Source organism: Tupaia chinensis, unplaced genomic scaffold (assembly GCF_000334495.1).
Source record: "Tupaia chinensis unplaced genomic scaffold, TupChi_1.0 Scaffold138665_1, whole genome shotgun sequence".
NCBI lineage: Eukaryota > Metazoa > Chordata > Mammalia > Scandentia > Tupaiidae > Tupaia > Tupaia belangeri.
In genome coordinates, this window is record NW_006198557.1 from 1,054,530 (window position 1) to 1,072,454 (window position 17,925).

Genomic DNA, 17,925 nt, shown 5'->3' on the forward strand with positions numbered 1-17,925 from the left:
CCGCGGTCGACAACGTGGGAGTCCAGTGACATAGCCATTATGCTAAGTGCTGGTCCTGGCCCCTGAGTTTTGAGCTACTAGGTCCAGAACTCGAACCATGGTCAACTATGTGGGAGTCCAGTGACATAACTAGGATGCCATCTGCTGGTCCCCCTCCGGGCAGGTTTTGGGTGTCAGTGTTGCCTGGGACCGAGATGGATCCGGATGGTCTGATGGTACTCTGTCCCGTCCCCCCCCATTCCACAGGGAGCCGTTCCTGCAGGCCAAGCTGAGATCCGAGGACGGCCTGTACCTCATTCACTGGAGCGCCAGCCACCTGCACCGTCTCATCCTGACGGTGGCCCAGCGGGAGCAGGTGGGCCTGGGCCGTGTAGGGGCCGGGTGGGCCAGGACCGGGCCTGCTTCCTACCACCCCCTCCGCCCTCCGCTCACGCCCCACCCACCTCTTGCCCAGGCCCCCGGCCCTCGTAGTGTTCGCCTCCGCAAGTTCCCGATTGAGCAGCAGGACGGCGCCTTCCTCCTGGAGGGCTGGGGCCGTGCCTTCGCCAGCGTTCGGGATCTCTGGGCCGCCCTGCAGGGCTGCTTGCTGCGGGCTGGGGACGACTGCTTCTCCCTGCGCCGCTGCTGCCTGCCCCGGCCAGGAGGTACAGCGCCCAGGGGGCTGCAGGCTGGGGGCGGCTGCGTCTCCCCGAGTCCTGCCCTCAGGTCCTCAGGGTCTTTGCTCCTGCGCTGACCCCCACCCCTAGAAATCTCCAACCTGATCATCATGCGGGGGCCCCGGGCCAGCACCAGGCCGCTCAACCTCAGTCAGCTCAGCTTCCACCGCGTCCGCCAGGACGAGATCACGCAGGTGGGCTGGGCGGGGCTGGGGCAGTGCAGGGCCCCTGGGACGCGGGTCCCGGTGACGTTCCATGCCTTGTCCCTGCAGCTGTCCCACCTGGGCCAGGGCACGAGGACCAACGTGTATGAGGGCCTCCTGCGAGTGGGGGGCCCCACGGAAGACAAGATGGCTGGGGAGGATGTCCCCGAGCCCGGCGGGGGCCCCAGGGAGGAGCTGCGAGTGGTACTTAAAGTGCTGGACCCTAGTCACCACGACATTGCCCTGGTGAGCATGCACACGGGCCCAGGCGTGTCTGGGGGGTGCAGGGGCAGGGGCCAGCGTGTGAGGGGTCGGGTGTGGGGTCCCCTGACCTACCGCTCCCCACAGGCCTTCTACGAGACAGCCAGTCTCATGAGCCAGGTCTCCCATGCACACTTGGTGTTCGTGCACGGCGTCTGCGTGCGTGGCTCCGAGAGTGAGTGGGTCCCCCCGTGGGCCAGCCCCGCTCACCCCTCGCCCCGGGCTGTCTCCCCCGACCCTCACCCGTCCCCTGAGCCCTGGTGACTTCACGGCTCTCACATGGACCCTGAGCTCGGGCCACACCTTGGCCTTCAGTCCCTGACTGCATGGCAAGCCTCGGTAGACACCCAATCCTGGAGACCAGCTCGACCTCCCGTGCCCCCCGACCCCTGACTATTCCCCGACCCTTGGCATGCACCCCGAGTCCCAGCTACATCATGGTCTGCATCTGTCGGTCACCTTCCACAACCCAGCCTTGGGGAGCCACCAGTGTTCCAGACTTCAGTCCTGGCACATCAAACCCCACTTCCATCCCAACTCTACATGTACCCCCAAATCCCTGGTATGGGGTGACCCAGGTCTGCCAGTACCTCAGGCTCTCAAGAGTCCATCTCTCCTTTTGCCTCCTCTGATGTAGGGTCTGCACCCCGGCACCGCTGCCCCCCAGTCCTCGACACCCCTGCTGCTCTGGTACCCTGTTTTTTGTTTTGTTTTGTTTTGTTTTTAAGAGAAATTTTTGCTATAGGGCATGTTTACTCACTCACTGGAGAGACAGAGACGGAAAGCAAAAAATCACCCCCCAAGGGGATGGTCACATTGTAATTCCTTCCCCTCCATTCTCCTCTCAGGATTTTGGGCATACATGCATGTGCACCCTGCTTGAGTTTCAAGTTGTTGGGTCCGGGACTCGAACCATGGTCGGCCATGTGGGATTCCAGTGCCTTGACCACTGTGCCACCTGCTGGCCCCAGCTCTGGTATCCTAACATCGCTTATGCCCCAACCTGAATCTCCACGCCTCTATTTGCATAGACCCACCCCCAGTTCCCGCTTCCTCCACTCACCTGTGTCCCCCTGCATGTCACCCTTCTCAGTGCCCTACCCCACCTGGAACCAGACGCCACCATCCACCAGGGCCTCCCTGCATTTCTCCTCTCCCCAGTCTCCCAAAGCTGACCGAGCCTCTGCCCTGAGCCCTCCCCCAGCTCCCAGAGCCAGGAGGCAGGCCCTATCTCCTGCCCTGAGCCCTCCCCCGGCTCCCTGGCTCCCCGGCCCCCAGGCCTCCGGAGCCAGGAGGCCTCCTCTCCTGCCCTGAGCCCTCCCCTGGCTCCCTGGCCCCTCCGGCCCCCGCAGCCAGGAGGCAGGCCCTGTCTCCTGCTCTGAGCCCTCCCCCGGCTCTCTGGCTCCCTGGCTCCCTGCTGGCCCCCCGGTCCCCCCGTCCCCCGGAGCCAGCCGGCAGGCTGTCTCCTGCAGCAGCGGGGTCTTTGCAGATATCATGGTGACAGAGCTCGTGGAGCATGGACCCCTGGATGTGTGGCTGCGGCGAGAGAGGGGCCGTGTATCTATGGCCTGGAAGGTGGCGGTGGCCCAACAGCTGGCCAGCGCACTCAGCTACCTGGTAGGTGGCCTGTGGGCGCCAGAGTGGCCTCGTTGTGGGGGCAGGAGGCCTGGCCACACCCCTCAGTCCATGTGTTGGCCCTGGGAGATCTTTCTGCAAACCTCCTCAGTCCCATGCCCCAGTCCTCTACCTGGTGCCTGACGCTCTGGGGACCTGGCCCTGTCATTCGTCCCCCAGCTCCTCCTGGTCTGGTCACCTCCCATGTCCAGAGCTACTCCTTTTTCGTGGGAGAGACAAAGAATGCGAATTTAGCTTATAACGTGATGTGTGAGGAAGTCGAGGGCTTGCCCCACGGTCTAGTGGGTAACGGGCCAGACCCCACATGGCTCGATTGCACAGTTCAAAATGCAGCCTAGAATCGCACTGGGCAGGGGCCAGCAAATGGCCTAATGGCTCTGTCGCTGGACTCCCAGGTAGTCGACCATGGTTCGAGTCCCAGACCTAGTGGCTTGCTTTCTCACTTTCTCTCTCTTTCTCTCTGTCTGTTTCTGGTCAAATTAAAATAAATAAATTAATTAATTAAATTAAATTTATCTTAAAAAAAAAAACACACACTGCACACGTGCATGTGTGTGCCCCCCCTCCAAAATCCCAACAGAATGGAGAAATGGCAGAGGATTGTGGCATGACCATGTCCCTTGGGGAGTGCTTTCTCCCTGTCTCTGAACACACCCGTGCTCTGGCAATTAAAAATAAATACGGGGGCGGGCAGGTGGCGTGGTAGTTAAGGTGCTGGACTCCCACTTTACCGACTATACAGTTCAAGTCCTGGACCTGGCAGCTTATTGAAAATCATGTCCGGTGGGACCAGCAGTTAGCGTAATGGCTATGTCACTGGACTCCCACATAGTCCACTGCGATTCGTGTCCCGGACCCGGGGGCTTAAAACTCACGTCGGGCGTGTGTGCATGCGTGCCCAAGATCCCAAGAGGATAATGGAGGAGAAGGGATTGCGGCGTGGCCATCCCCCCTGGGGGGGGGGGTGATTTCTTGCTTTCTGTCTCTCTGTCTCTATCTGGCGAGCGCATGTGCCCTATAGCAAAAACCTCTCCAAAAAAAAAAGAAAAAAGAAAATCATTTCCAGTGCGTGTGTGTGCACGCCCAAAATCCCAAGAAGAGAATGGCAGAAAAGGAATTGTGGCATGGCCATCCCTACTGGGGGCTGATTTCTCACTTTCCCTCTCTTGGTCTCTCTCTGGTGAGCATATGCACCCTATGGAAAAAATCTGAAAAAAATGACTATGAACCAGCGCAGCCTGGTTGGGGCAGTCCAGCATGCTGGATTACAGTGCTGGAAGCCACATTACCAGCTATGGGTTCAAGTCCCCAGGTCAGCCTCGGCACATGCATGGGCACCCAGGATCCTGAGGACTGAGAGAGTTGGAGAATGGGAAATGGGGCCTTTCAAGAGCATGTCTGGGGCTCTCTGTCTCTTTTTTTCCCTTTCTCTCACGCCTGTGTGCACACACTACAGAGAGAGAGGGAGAAATCACCCATGGGGGTTGGCCACACTGAAGTCCCCTCTCCTCTCTTCTCTTGGGACTTGGGGCATGCACATTCAGCTTAAGCTGCCAGGTCTGGGACTTGAACTTCGCAGTCGGCCATGTGGAATCTAGCCACCCTAACCACAGCGCCACCTGCTGGCCTTGTATTTATTTATCTATTTATTTTAATTTGACTAGAGAGAGAAAGAAGGGGGGCAGGGGCGAAGTGAGAAAGCAAGCCAGCAGGTCTGGGACTCAAACCACAGTCGGCCATATGGGAGTCCAGTGCCTTAACCACTACGCACACCACCTGCTGGCCCAAAGTGAAGCTTGAAATAGTGGGCAGCGGAAGGCCTTATTAAAGCCACCCGAAGGAGGGGAAGAAGGGATTTGTCAGGGAACGGCCTTCCTGGTGGAGGGAATCGCTAGTGAAAAGCTCTAGGGAAGACGTGTCACTGGCATGTGTTTGAGGACAGCAGGGAGGTCTTCTGGCCTTTTGTCCCCAGCTAAGAGGACACTCAAGCCCGGTACTGCCTGGTCACGGAGATGTGTTGGTAACCCGGTAGTGCCCACGATAGCGTTTTCCACATAGGCTGGCCTGATGGAAGCCCCTTGGGATGGGGGCTGGGAGTGGGGTCTGGGCCCTTCCCCAGTCGCCACACCCTTTGGTCCTACCCCAGGAGGACAAGAACCTGGTTCATGGTAACGTGTGTGGCCGGAACATCCTGCTGGCCCGGTTGGGGCTGGAAGAGGGCACCAGCCCCTTCATCAAGCTGAGTGACCCCGGCGTGGGCCTGGGCGCCCTCTCCAGGGAGGGTGAGTACCCGAGCCGGGCTGGGCACAGGGATGGAGTTCCCTTGCCGCGTCTGCCTCAGTAATGTCTGACCCTGGCCCCTAGAGCGGGTGGAGCGGATTCCCTGGACGGCCCCTGAATGCCTGCCCGGAGGAACCAACAGCCTCAGCACCGCAGCAGACAAGTGGGGCTTCGGCGCCAGCCTTCTAGAAATCTGCTTCGATGGGGAGGCCCCTTTGCAGGGCCGCTGCCTCTCCGAGGTACTTCCAGGGTATCCCTGGGCCTTCTCCGCGCAGGGGGAGGCCAAAATGTGCAAAGATGTGGGGCGGGACGTGGGTGTGGCCTTCCTGGTCTGACCAATTGGAGCCTCTCAATCCCCCCCCCCATAGAGTGCCTGGCTTATTAGCATCCAGGTGGGCGTGGCTGGGGTGTGCAAGGGGTGGGGCCAGGGTGTGGGTGTGACCTTCCTGGTCTGGCCAATTAGAGCCTCTCCATTTCAGCCTAGAGGGCGTGGTTTATCAGCATCCGGGTGGGCGTGGCCGCGCAGGCTTCTTCCCACCTGGGAACTCCCAGAAGTCCTTAGCTCCCTCCTAGCGGGTTGGTCTTACATGCGTTGCGTTAGGTCTCTGGGCCTCTTAAAGATTGTGTGTCAGTCGGTGGCCCGTAGTCCACAGGAGTCCCTGAAGGTGGACGGTCAGGGAATGGTAAAATCCGGTGCAGCAAGGGCCGAGTGTGACATGCTCCAGGTCGGCCAAGGCAGTGAGGCTTGGATCCCAATACGGGTGCCATGATGGCGAGGCCGCACCTGTTGGGTGCCATGATGGCGAGGCCGCACCTGTTACCTGTTCTGTAAAATGGGAATGACAAGGTTGGCCCTGTCCAACCCTGTTACTCTGGGGGTTTGACTATGGAGGGAAAGGCTCGTGGGGTCCTGACTGCTGTGGTTCCCCTCCTCCCACAGAAAGAGCGTTTCTACCAGAAGCAGCACCGACTCCCCGAGCCCTCCTGTCCAGAGCTGGCCACTATCACCAGCCAGTGCCTGAACTATGAGCCCGCCCAGCGCCCGTCATTCCGCACCATCCTGCGTGACCTCACTCAGCTGCAGCCCCACAGTGAGCCCCGTCCTGGTGCTGGGACCTCAGGGAAAGGGGAGGGTCGGAGCCCTGCAGGTGGCACAGTTGACCCAAGAGCTCCGCGGTGCCCGTTCTTAATTCACTTGGGCTCCTGGCTGCCTAGAGCTTCTTAATGTTTTGCTTGGAGAGCTGCACAACCTCTTTGGATAAATTAGACCTTCACAGTTTTTTCTTTGTTCTTTTTATTAAATAATTATTTTGTTTTACCTTATTTATTTATTTATTTCAATTTGACCAGAGAGGGACAGTGAGAGAGAAAGAGAGAGAAAGTGAGAAAGTAAGCCGCCAGGTCCGGGACTCAAACCATGGTCAGCCATGTGGGAGTCCAGCACACCACCTGCCAGCCCCTCTCTTTGCTCTTGATGAAAGTCTTAGAACATCCCAACCACCCATTTTTTATTTGTTTTTTGCTAGAGGACGCCCACGTTCACCAGACAAAGGGAGAGGAGAAAGGACTTGCCATGGGGAACAAACGTGTTGCAATCCCCTTTTCTCCATCTCGCCCTTATTTTGGAATTTGGGGCATGCACCAGGCTGAGTTTTTCTTTCTTTCTTTCTTTTATTAAGGTTTTATGTATAGGACACATGCCCTATGGGAGAGGAAAATAACCCTTCACAGGATCACATGCCTCGATCCCTGCCCTCCAGCCCTCCTGCCCTTTGGATCTTGGGCATGGTTCAGGCTGGCCAGGCCAAGGATTCGAACTGTGGTCACCATGTGAAGCTCTCCATTTGCTGCAGTGGGGCTTTGCATTTTGGGTAGGAGGCAGAATTGTCGAGCTATTGCAAATAAGTTTCCTTACTTGGAGCTGGTAGGTGGCGTGGTGGTTGAAGGCACTGGTTTCCCACATGGCCAACCACGGTTCAAGTCCTGGACCTGGTGGCTTGCTTTCTCCCTTTCTCTCTAGTCAAATTAAAAAATAATAATAAATATAAATAAATCATTCTTGAAAAAAAAATAGTAAGTTTCCTCACTTGTGGGAGTGGACGCTGGGGAAACAGCTCCATTCGAGCCTCACCTTCTGCAACCCTTCCAGATCTTCTCGATGTCTTGGCGGTGAACCTCGACTGCCCTGCGTCAGACCCCACGGTTTTCCACAAGCGCTATTTGAAAAAGATCCGCGATCTGGGTGAGGTGAGGATGAAGCCTGGGCTGCTGAAAAGCCCACCACGGCAGTGTGGGATGGGGGAAGCTACAGATTAAGGAAGTCCTCCTTAAAAGTGGTGTTTGGCGGGGTCGTCAGAGGGCGTAATGTTTACATTGCTGGACTCCAACATAGTCAACCACGGTTTGAGTCCCAGACCCGGCAATCTAAAACTCATGCCGGACGCGTGTGCGTGCATGCCCAACATCCCAAGAGTAGAATGGAGGAGAAGGAATTGTGGTGTGGCCATCCCTCCTGGGGGATGATTTCTGGCTTTCTGTGTCTCTGGTGAGCACACGTGCCCTATAGCAAAAAAAACTCAAAAAAAAAAAATGAGTGGTTCTTGGGGCCTGGCCTAGTGGACCCTGAGCTTTGAGAGAGGTGGTTGGATTGGAACAGGGTCGGGTCGTAAGCCTCAAAGAGATCCATCCACACAGTATAGTGGGACCCAGGACTTTCCAAATAGACCTGCCTGTAGGCGTGGCCTGGAAACTTTGCGGCAGCGGAAGCTGATGCATTCATTCTGTGTGTCCCCGATAGGGCCACTTCGGCAAGGTCAGCTTGTACTGCTATGACCCGACCAACGACGGCACTGGCGAGATGGTGGCTGTGAAAGCGCTCAAGGCGGACTGCAGCCCTCAGCTCCGCTCTGGCTGGAGGCGGGAAATCGACATCCTGCGCATGCTCTATCACGACCACATCGTCAAGTACAAAGGCTGCTGCGAGGACCAAGGTGGGCGGGTCCGGGGCGGGCTTATGGTGTGGGTGTGGTCTTGTGGGCGGGTCCCGCCTGAGCTGGCCAATTACAGTCTCTCCACCTTGGGGCGTGGCTTGTAGGCCCGAGGGCGGGGCTGACCAAGCTGCTTCCTGCCTACTTTGGGGGCGTTGTCTGCTGGCGCCAGGATGCACCGGAGTCACTTGCAGATCTCTTTTGTGGGGTCGGGGTTCAGGACAGGTCCATCCTCCCTGAGGACTGGGCCTAGCATGGGTGGGTCTTGGGTTGCCCTCCTTGCCCTGGAAAGGGCTCTGCAGGGTTCAGGGCGGGCAACTCCTAGCTCCTCCCCCTATGTCCCCCCCCTTCACCCTCTCTGCGACAGGTGAGAAGTCAGTGCAGCTTGTCATGGAGTATGTGCCTCTGGGCAGCCTCCGGGACTACCTGCCACGGCACAGCGTCGGGCTGGCTCAGCTCCTGCTTTTCGCCCTTCAGATCTGCGAGGTGCGTGGGCCCACCCCTACCTTAAAGAACCTTCCCCATCTGCTTCGGCCTGGCCTGAACAGGCCCATCCAGTCTGCTCAGCTGCCTCTATTCATGGGACACGACAGGGTCCTTTTGTCCTTGAGCGTCCCTCCGTCCTCCCTCATCCTATGCACCTGGCTATAACCCGGCAGGCTGCACCTCTAACCCTGCAGTTTCCATTTGCTGGGACCACCTCTGCTTGCGTAGCCACGCCAGCAGACCCGGTCCCACCCAGTTCACCAGGAAGGTGCCCAGCATTGCTTGTCTGGCCCCGCCATTGCTTTCTGGCTCTGTCACCTTTTGCTTGGCTCCCCGCAGGCCTGACCTGAGTGTCCCCCAGCCATCCTGGTTGCCAGCACCCCCTGCCCATTGATTTTGACTCGTCCCGCCCTGCTCCGCTCCCAGGGCATGGCCTACCTGCACTCGCAGCACTACATCCACCGAGACCTAGCCGCGCGCAACGTGCTATTGGACAACGACAGGCTGGTCAAGATCGGGGACTTTGGCCTAGCCAAGGCTGTGCCCGAAGGCCACGACTACTACCGCGTGCGCGAGGATGGGGACAGCCCTGTGTTCTGGTGACCAGATGGGGCACAGCCTGATGGGGGGGAGGGGATCCTAGGATCACTTGGAGCAAGCACAGTGGAGGAGACAATGCTGTTGAGTGACAACACTTGATCCAAGAGGAACTGGGTGGAGCCTAAAGTTGTGAGGGGTGGGGCTAGAGCTTAGCGTGCCCTGGTGGGCGGGGCCAGCCTGGCCTGGTCAGGGGCTCACTTTCAGGCTGTGCCTTTAAGAGAGGAGTTCCCTCGGGACCAGCAGATGGCATAATGATTGCGTTGCTGAACTCCCACATTGTTGACCACAGTTCGAGTCCTGGAACTCACACCGGGTATGTGTGCATGTGTGCACAAGATCCCGAGAGGAAGTGGGAGTCCCCAAAAATCTCTCTCACACAAAAAAAGAATGAAGTCCCAGCGGGAGCCAGGGAGGTCTTTTAGTCTTAAGTAAGGCCTTCAGTCTGGTCTGACTCCCAAACCCTGAGTCTAGCCCCAGGCCTGCATGTCTGCTCCCTCCAGGTATGCCCCGGAGTGCCTGAAGGAGTGTAAGTTCTACTATGCATCGGATGTCTGGTCCTTCGGGGTCACCCTGTATGAGCTGCTGACGCACTGTGACTCCACCCAGAGTCCCCCCTCGGTGAGAGCCAGTCCCGCCCCCGCCCACCCCCCCAGTTTGCTGGAGGAGTTAGGCGTGCATTTGAATCTCGGCTCCCCACCCCAGCGAGCATTTAACCCGGCCTCAGCCTCCTAATCTGGATCTGTAAAATGGGCCACTTACCGGGCAGGGGACTTCAACTATGACACATTCCTCACTCAAATGATAGTAAGGCAGGGAGACTTCATTCCACCATTTGAAGACTCCTTGGAATCGTGGGGGAGGGGGCACAGCTCATCTGGACCCTCAGATATGATCAGGAAGAAGTGGCACAGTGGCTAAGGTTCTGGGCTCCCACATGGCTGACCATGGTTCATGTCCCAGACCAGGCAGTTGGAAAATCACACCAGACATGTGCGCGTGCATGCCCAAAATGCCCAGAGGAGCATGAAGGCGAAGGGATCCGAGTGTGGCCACTCCCCCTGGGGGGTGATGTCTCGCTTTCCCACTTACTGTCTCCCTTTGGCTAGCAAGCATATGTGCCCTGTGGTAAAGCCTAAAAAAAAAAAACGAAAAACAGCGCGGCTCCAGGGTGTGGTGGCGAAGGCATACAAGTTGCATGTGGACCACGCTGTGGCAGTCCCGGATCTGACGGCTGAAGCAACATGCCAGGCGTGTGCGGTGGGCGGAAAAATCTCAGAAGGAGGGGGCGGGGGAGGGGAAGGGATTTCAGCATGGCCACGCCCCACAGGGAGGCTTCCTCCTCTCCCTCTCTGGTAGTGCAGGTCCATCTCACAAAAAATAATAGCAAATATCTCACTCTGTCTTACTCATTGAATATTTGTGTATTTGACTCTCTTTTTAAAAATTTATTTATTTTGGGATAGGTTTTTGCTATAGGGCACATGCGCTAGCCAGAAAGACAGAGACAGACAGACACAAAGTGAGAAATCACCCCCCGGGGGGGTGGCCACGCCGCAATCCCTTCTCCATTTTCCTCTCGGGATCTTGGGCACGCACGCATATGTGCCCGGCGTGAGTTTTTAAGCCACTGGATCTAGGACTCGAACTCCGGTTGACTACATGGAAGTCTAGCAACATAGCCATTAGCCAACTGCTGGTCCCATACTCTCTTTTAAATAATTATTTCTTTTTCTTTTTTATTGTTATCATTCTTCGGTTTGCTAGAGAGCATATGCATTTACTAGAGTAAGACAGAGGGAAAGTGAGAAAACCAAGCTGCCAGGTCTGGAACTCGGGACTGCAGTGAGCCATATGGGAGTCCAGCACTTTAAGTACCATGCCACCGGCTGAGCCCTGTTTGTTGTTGGTTTTTTCCCCGAAGAATTATTTATTTTATTGTATTCACTATCATTATTTTCTTTAATTTGACCAGAGTAAGAGAAAAGGAAAGTGAGAAAGCAAGCCACCAGGTCCAGGATTTGAACCGCGATTGGCCACATGGGAGTCCAGCACCCTAACCACCACACACCACTCGCTGCTCCCCAGGCCCCAGTTTATGTAACTGTCATAGTAAACCCTCCTAGTAGATGTCGTTATCACCCTATTTCACCCCAGATCCAAAGAAGTGAAGTCAAATGATAGCCGAGAGAGTAGAGGTGGGATTAGAACCCCTGCAACTAAGCACCAAGCTTTGCACCCCTACCTGAAGCACCCTGCCTCCTCTTGAGAAAAGCTTTTCTCGTTTTTCTGTAGAAATTCATAGAGCTCATAGGCCTCACCCAGGGGCAGATGACGGTGCTGAGACTCACAGAGCTACTGGACCGTGGGGAGAGGCTGCCACAGCCCGACAAATGTCCCTGTGAAGTGAGGACCCCCTTCCCTTCCACCCCTCCCCACCCCCTCCCGGCAGAGCACCAATCACAGCCCCGCTCCTCCTCTCCCCGCCCCCTCCCGGCACCCGGCAGAGAGCACCAATCACAGCCCTGGTTTGTCCTTCCCCAGATCTATCGTCTCATGAAAAACTGCTGGGAGGCAAAGGCTTCTTGTCGCCCGACCTTCCAGAATCTTGTCCCCATCCTCAAGACCGTCCAAGAAAAATACGAAGGCCAGGCCCCTTCGGTGTTCAGCGTGTGCTGAACGGCATGCTGGGGGAGCGGGACCCCCCAGCACGTGCCCACAGAGTGGGCTTCCTCCCCACAACGGAGGAGCCCAGCAGGTGGGAGCTAACCCCACCCACCCGTGTGCCTTACTCCTACCTGGAGACCCCCTCTCTGCAAACTGACATTTCTTCCACAACCACGACCGTGACCCTGGGGGACCCACAATGGGCTTAGGAGGCCCTAGGCTTCCGTCCTCCTGCCACCCCCCAGCCCGTGCACTTGCGACCCTCCGTCTCTGCTAGCTGGTAAGAAACATGTAATTCCTCTGCCGAAGGCTGCGGTCCCTGGGGGCCCTTCAGCAAGGCGGGTTAGCCAGGGTCTGTCGTCCCAGGGACTGTGGCATGCGCCATTCGACTCTTCAACTATTTTTTTAAGAGAGATTTTTGCTATTGGGTGTGAGCGCTCACTAGAGAGAGAGAGAGAGAGAGAGACAGAGAGAAAGCGAGAAGTCATCCCCCAGGGGGATGGCCATGTTGGAATCCCTTCTCATCCAGTCTCCTCGAGATTTTAGACATGCACACATATGCACCTGGCGTGAGTTTGAAGCCACCGGGTCCGGGACTTGAACAGCAGTTGGCCATGTGGGAGTCCAGTGACATAACCACTGTACGCCATCTGCTGGTCCCGAATGTTTTCACATTTCCTCATCTCTGAACCAGCAGTCAGACCAGTCCCTGGTACACAGAAGGTGCTCAATAATTACTTCTCAAATGTCCTGAGTGTTTGGGGGACCCCGTGCCACATAGCTAAGATTCTGCCAGTTTGTCTCTTCCTGTGTGACCTCAGGCCGATAACTTGACCTCTCTGGGCCTCCGTTCTTGGACTGTGGGAGTCATGCTTGCTACTTCAGAGGACCAATGTAAGAAGCTGACGAGGTGCTCTGTGTAAAATGCCCAGCAGAGATATGCAAACAAACTCTTAATAAATGTTCCAAATTATTTTTCTGGTGATTCCCAAAGTGTTTCCGTGTGTTTTGTTTTGATAATTTGCAATAGGGAATGTACACTCACCAAGAAACAGATAGAAAGAGAGGGAAAGTGGGACCAGTAGATGGCGTAATGGTTATGTCAACGGACTCCCACATAAGTCAACTGTGGTTTGAGTCCCAGACCCAGTGGCTTAGAACTCACGCTGGGTGCATGTGTGTGCATGCCCAAGATCCCGAGAGGAGAATGGAGGAGAAGGGATTGTGGCACGGTCATCCCCTCTGGGGGGGTGATTTCTTTCTTCCTGTCTCTGTTTCTCTCTGACTCTCTGAAAAAACTAAGAAAGAAAGAAATTACCCCGTCGGGTGAGAAGTCACCCCCCCAGGGAGGATGACCATGCTGCAGTCCCTTGTCCTCTTCTCTCGGGGTTCTGGGCTTGCATGTGCACGTTCCCAGTGTGTTCTTCAGCCCACGGGGTCTGGACCTCTGCCTCTGCAGTCAGCCTGTGGGACCCAGCTGTCTTACCCTCCACACCACCTGCTGCCCCAGACTGGCTTCTTTCACCGTGTGATATACATTTACTTGTTTATTAAAAAAAAAAAAAAAAAAAAATTAGAGAAAAAAACAATTTTTTGGGGGGGGGGGAGAGGTTTTTGCTATAGGGCGCATGCGCTCACCAGAAAGACAGAGACAGAGAGACAGAAAGCCAGAAATCACCCCCCAGGGGGGGTGTCCACGCCACAATCCCTTCTCCTCCATTCTCCTCTCAGGATCTTGGGCATGCACGCATATGCACCCAGCGTGAGTTTAAGCCACTGGGTCCGGGACTCGAACCGCGTGCAACTACATGGGAGTCCAGCGATATAGCCATTATGCCAACTGCTGGTCCCTATAACCCACTTCTAAAAGACATCTTGGTTGCTTCTAAATCTGGGCACCCAGGAATACAGCTGTTAGAAACGACTGTTAGCAGGTGCCGTGTCCATGGGTCAATTAGTTTTTATATTCTGATTGCCAGAGGGTGCGTGCACTCACCAGAGGGATACAGGACGACACCGGAGGAAGGAGAACCCCCTTGGGGCGTAGTAATTTCACAACCCCTTCTCTCCATCTGGTCGGGACTTTGGGCACACGCATTGTTTTCCTTGCCTTTTTTTCCCCCAATAACTGAATATTTGGGACCAACAGGTGGCGTGGTGGTTAAGGTGCTGGACACTCCCAAAAGGCCAACCCTGGTTCTAGTCCTGTACTTGGTGACTTGCTTTTTCTCTCTCTCTTTCTTCCTCTCTCTCTCTCTCTTTTGGTGTCTCTCTCTGGTCAAATTAAAATAAAATGAATGAATAAGGAAAATGAAATAATACTCTTTTTGTCTTTTTTGGAGAGGCATTTTTTTGCTATAGGGAGCATGTGCTCACCAGAAAGACAGAGACAAAAAGACAGAAAGTGAGAGATCCCCCCCCAGGGGGGATGGCCACACCGCAATCCCTTCTCCTCCATTCTCTCGGGATCTTGGGCACGCACACACACGTGCCCAGCGTGAGTTTAAGCCACCGGGTCCGGGACTCGAAGCATGGTCGACTACGTGGGAGTCCAGCGACATAGCCATTACACTAACTGCTGGTCCCTTCCCTGACTCTCAAATATTTGGTTTGTGTTATTTATAGTCTGCGCAAATAAAAAACTCAAAGCCGGTCCACATTTCATTGAGTTGAGAGTGATTTCCTGTAAGTCTCTTAGTCTCTGGGTTCTTCCTCTCTCTTTCTCTTCTGTTTCCCCCTTGCAACACACTTGTTGATAAAACTGAGTTGTTGCCCTGGAGACAAGGCGGTCTGACGTCCTCTTTGTGGTGAGGCTTAACGCACATCTACCCACTGTACCTGAGCCGGCAGAAACTGATTCAGTTTCGATTTTGGGGAAGACTGCTTCTAGTGTGGGGTCACAGATCTGCTTTTCCTTTTTCTTTTTAAGAAATATTTATTAAATCGTATTTGTTATTATTTTTATTTTTACTTTTTTTTTCAAGAACTAGTTTGCTTATTTGTTTTTATTTTAACTCTATTTATTTATTTATTTTTAAGCTGACCAGACGGGCTGGAAGAGAGAGAGAGAGTGAGAGAAAGAGAGACAGGGAAAGTGAGAAAGCAAGTCGCCGGATCTGGGACTTGAACCACAGTCAGCCACATGGGAGTCCAGTGCCTTTAACTGCCATGCCACCTGCTGGTCCTCAAGAACTAATGTATTAACTTTATTTATTTATTTTAATTTGACCGGAGAGGGACTGAATGAGAGAGTATGAGAGAGATGGAAAGTGAGAAAGCAAGTCGCCAGGTCCAGGACTAGAACTGCGGTTGGCCGTGTGGGAGTCCAGCACCCTTAACCACCATATCACCTACTGGTTCCATTACTATTATTTTTTAATCTGACTAGAGAAAGACAGAGACAGAGAGAAAGAGAAAGGGAGACAGTTACTGCCAGGACCAGGACTCGAACCGCCGTCGGTCATGTGGGAATCCAGCACCCTTAACCACCATGACACCTGCCAGCCCCCTTTCCCTGATATAGTTTGAAAATTTTCAAACATATAGGAAGTTAGGGAATTGTAAAATGAACTCCCCTACATTCTACAATTAATGTGTTCCTGTATTCTTTTAGTTTGCCAGAGGCCACGTGTGCTGGCCGGAGAGAGACAGAGACAGAGAGAAAGGGAGAAAGCATGCTTCCATGGGGCATGGGCACACCGCAGCATCCTTCTTCATCTCGTTCGGATTCGGGACGCGCACGCACACAGGCCTGCTGTGCTTTTCAAGCCCCAGGGGCTGGGATTCAAGCCATGGGAGTGAGAGACAAGCCCCGAGACAGCCTCCCACACTGCGAGCCGTCCACACCCCACCTCCCAGCCAGCTAGGAGTCATGTCTGGAGTGGACAGGTCAGCCAGGGAACACAACCACTATCTTGCGTCTCGATCCGGCATTGCTTTTTTTTTTTTTTTTTAAAGATTTATTTATTTTTTCGTTCATTCATTTTAATTTGACCAGAGAGAGAGAGAGAGAGAGAGGAAAGTGAGAAAGCAAGCCACCAGGTCCAGGACTCGAACCGTGGTCAGCCACGTGGGAGTGTCCAGTGCCTTAACCACCACACCACCTGCTGGTCCCATCGATCTGGCATTGCCTAATCGGGGTGTCACTGCTACCACAGAGCCCGTATTCCCCTTTTGTCTGCCCCCCAGGAATGTTGAGCTCTCGCACGTACCCCCTGAGGGTGTGCGAAAGTCTCTCCACCCTCCTTTAGCTTCCCCTTGAAACATTGCCTTGAAATCCCACCTTAAATCTGCCAACGATGCCTAGGAGTGCCCTGTTACTCACTTCCTCTCTGGGGACAGAACACCCCCCCACACCCCGCTACAATTCAGCGGAAGGCGGTGTCTCACCCCCCTGCACGCTCCACCCCAAAGCTGCCAGTGAGAACAGCTGAAACTCAGGAAACCCAGCCGGTGGTGGTGGCTTTTTCTGTGGGTTCATCTAGGGATCTAGGGGCCCGCAGTGCAAAGGAGGTGTGCTCTCCCTCCTCCCCAAAGACATTCCCCATTGCTGGTTGCTTCCCTGGGCCCGAGACCCTGGCCCCGTTGGGCAAAGGACGCACCCCCTCCTGGCTCAGGCCTGGGCAAGGTGCAGGAGGAGGCCTTCTGCAACACCAACCGCTGGGCTTCCGGTCCCTATGGGCCCCGCCCCCTCCCCCTAGCCTGCCAACTGGGGGCCCCTTTCCAAGGCACCTTTCTCCCTCGGGGCGGCCACCATGGAGTCCTCGGGGCTCCCGCCCTGGACCTGCCTGTCTTCACTCATCTTTCTGCTGCTGGGCTGCGGTCTGCCCCTGCCAGGTGAGGCTTCTGAAGCAGGGAGGGCTGCTGGGGGGACGGGGAAGGGAGATGGCGAACAGAGGAAGCCCAGACCCCTACATCGTCCCGCCCTCCCTGGCCTCTGCCAACACCCCCATCATCTCTGATATGATGGGGTCCCCCCGTGGGTCCTCAGAGAAAGTTCTAGTTCCTTAACTGAGCCTTTTGTGGTTAGATCCCCCTGCAGGGCTTGTGCCCGCCTTTACAACACACTCACACGCGCGTGCACGCACACACATGCGCGCACGCTTTCTCTGCTCCAGCGGGACCCCCTCGCCTTTGCCCATGGCGTTGTCTCTGTCTGCATCACTCTGCTCTCTCGTAGGAGGCCTTCAAACTGGCTATCCCTGTTTCCTCCTCCAGGAAGCCTTCCTGGGCTTGCCTCCTCTTGTAAGCTGAATCAGAGCCTCTCCTGGTGTTCTAGTCAGTTCTTTACTGATAAGAGAAAATATCTGAAGCTGGGTGATTTATATGAATAGAGGTGAGGCCAGCCGGGAGGCATGAAGGTTAAGGCGTTGGATCTTACATGGCTGACTTAGTGGTTTGAGTCCTGGATCTGGCAGCTTGAAAAACAGGTTGAATGTGTGTGTGCCTGCATGGCCAAAACCCCAGAGGAGAACAGGAGAACGGAGGAGAAGGGATTGGGGCGTGGCCATACCGCCTGGGGGATAATTTCTCATTTTCCCTCTCTCTGTGTCTCTGCCTCTCTCCACGCCCTACAGCAAAAATCTCAAACAGACAGACAGACAAACAAACAAACAAAAACCTGACAATAATCATGATGAACTAGGCATAGGGAATGGCCCTGGAGCCTGGTGGTTAAGAGGGCTTTCGTCCACCTGGCTAACCGTGGTTCGAATCCTAGTCACAGCTTGAAAAATCACGGAGAACATTTCTGTACACACCCAGAGTGGAGAACTGGAGGAAAAGGGATTGCAGCGTGGCCACGCCCAGTTAGGGGTGTGTTTTCTCCCTCCTGTCTCTCTCTCTCTGTCTCTGTCTCTCCATCTCTCTCCTCTGGCAATTAAAAAACAAAACCATAAAGAAAGAATGAAAGGAATACTCTAGGGTAAAAATTCCCATTCCACAGGAAGGAAGGAGGAATAGTCCCAGCACGTATAAAACTTGGTGACAGACATTCCATCTTTTTCTTTGGAGAGGTTTTTGCTATAGGGCACGTACTTGGTAGAAAGACAGAGAGAGACATAGAGACAGAAAGCGAGAAATCACCCCCTGGAGGGGATGGTCACTCCGCAATCCCTTCTCCTCCATTCTCCTCTCAGGATCTTGGGCACGCGC

At 55.1% G+C, this 17,925-nt stretch overlaps 2 protein-coding genes across 7 annotated transcripts in view; both read left to right on the forward strand.

The window, feature by feature from the left end:
* The window catches only part of TYK2 (tyrosine kinase 2), a 28,924-nt gene extending 16,693 nt beyond the window's left edge, over positions 1 to 12,231 (forward strand). For 4 of the 5 annotated variants that reach the window (XM_006161547.2, XM_014592871.2, XM_006161548.3 and 1 more), the window contains 16 exons: positions 247 to 355; positions 455 to 644; positions 747 to 850; positions 929 to 1,105; positions 1,208 to 1,295; positions 2,610 to 2,737; positions 4,902 to 5,037; positions 5,120 to 5,274; positions 5,976 to 6,126; positions 7,185 to 7,282; positions 7,833 to 8,025; positions 8,390 to 8,508; positions 8,935 to 9,107; positions 9,609 to 9,726; positions 11,401 to 11,511; positions 11,650 to 12,231. In XM_006161547.2, coding sequence (XP_006161609.1) covers positions 247 to 355; positions 455 to 644; positions 747 to 850; positions 929 to 1,105; positions 1,208 to 1,295; positions 2,610 to 2,737; positions 4,902 to 5,037; positions 5,120 to 5,274; positions 5,976 to 6,126; positions 7,185 to 7,282; positions 7,833 to 8,025; positions 8,390 to 8,508; positions 8,935 to 9,107; positions 9,609 to 9,726; positions 11,401 to 11,511; positions 11,650 to 11,784 — 2,185 coding nt within the window. In that variant the 3' untranslated portion in view covers positions 11,785 to 12,231. The other variant, XM_014592873.2, reaches the window with a different exon arrangement.
* A 3,982-nt stretch (positions 12,232 to 16,213) lies between these two features.
* ICAM3 (intercellular adhesion molecule 3) overlaps positions 16,214 to 17,925 on the forward strand; it is a 7,395-nt gene continuing 5,683 nt past the window's right edge. Inside the window, exon 1 of one of the 2 annotated variants that reach the window (XM_006161552.3) lies at positions 16,214 to 16,608. In XM_006161552.3, coding sequence (XP_006161614.1) covers positions 16,527 to 16,608 — 82 coding nt within the window. In that variant the 5' untranslated portion in view covers positions 16,214 to 16,526. The remainder of the gene's footprint in view (positions 16,609 to 17,925) is intronic. The other variant, XM_006161551.3, reaches the window with a different exon arrangement.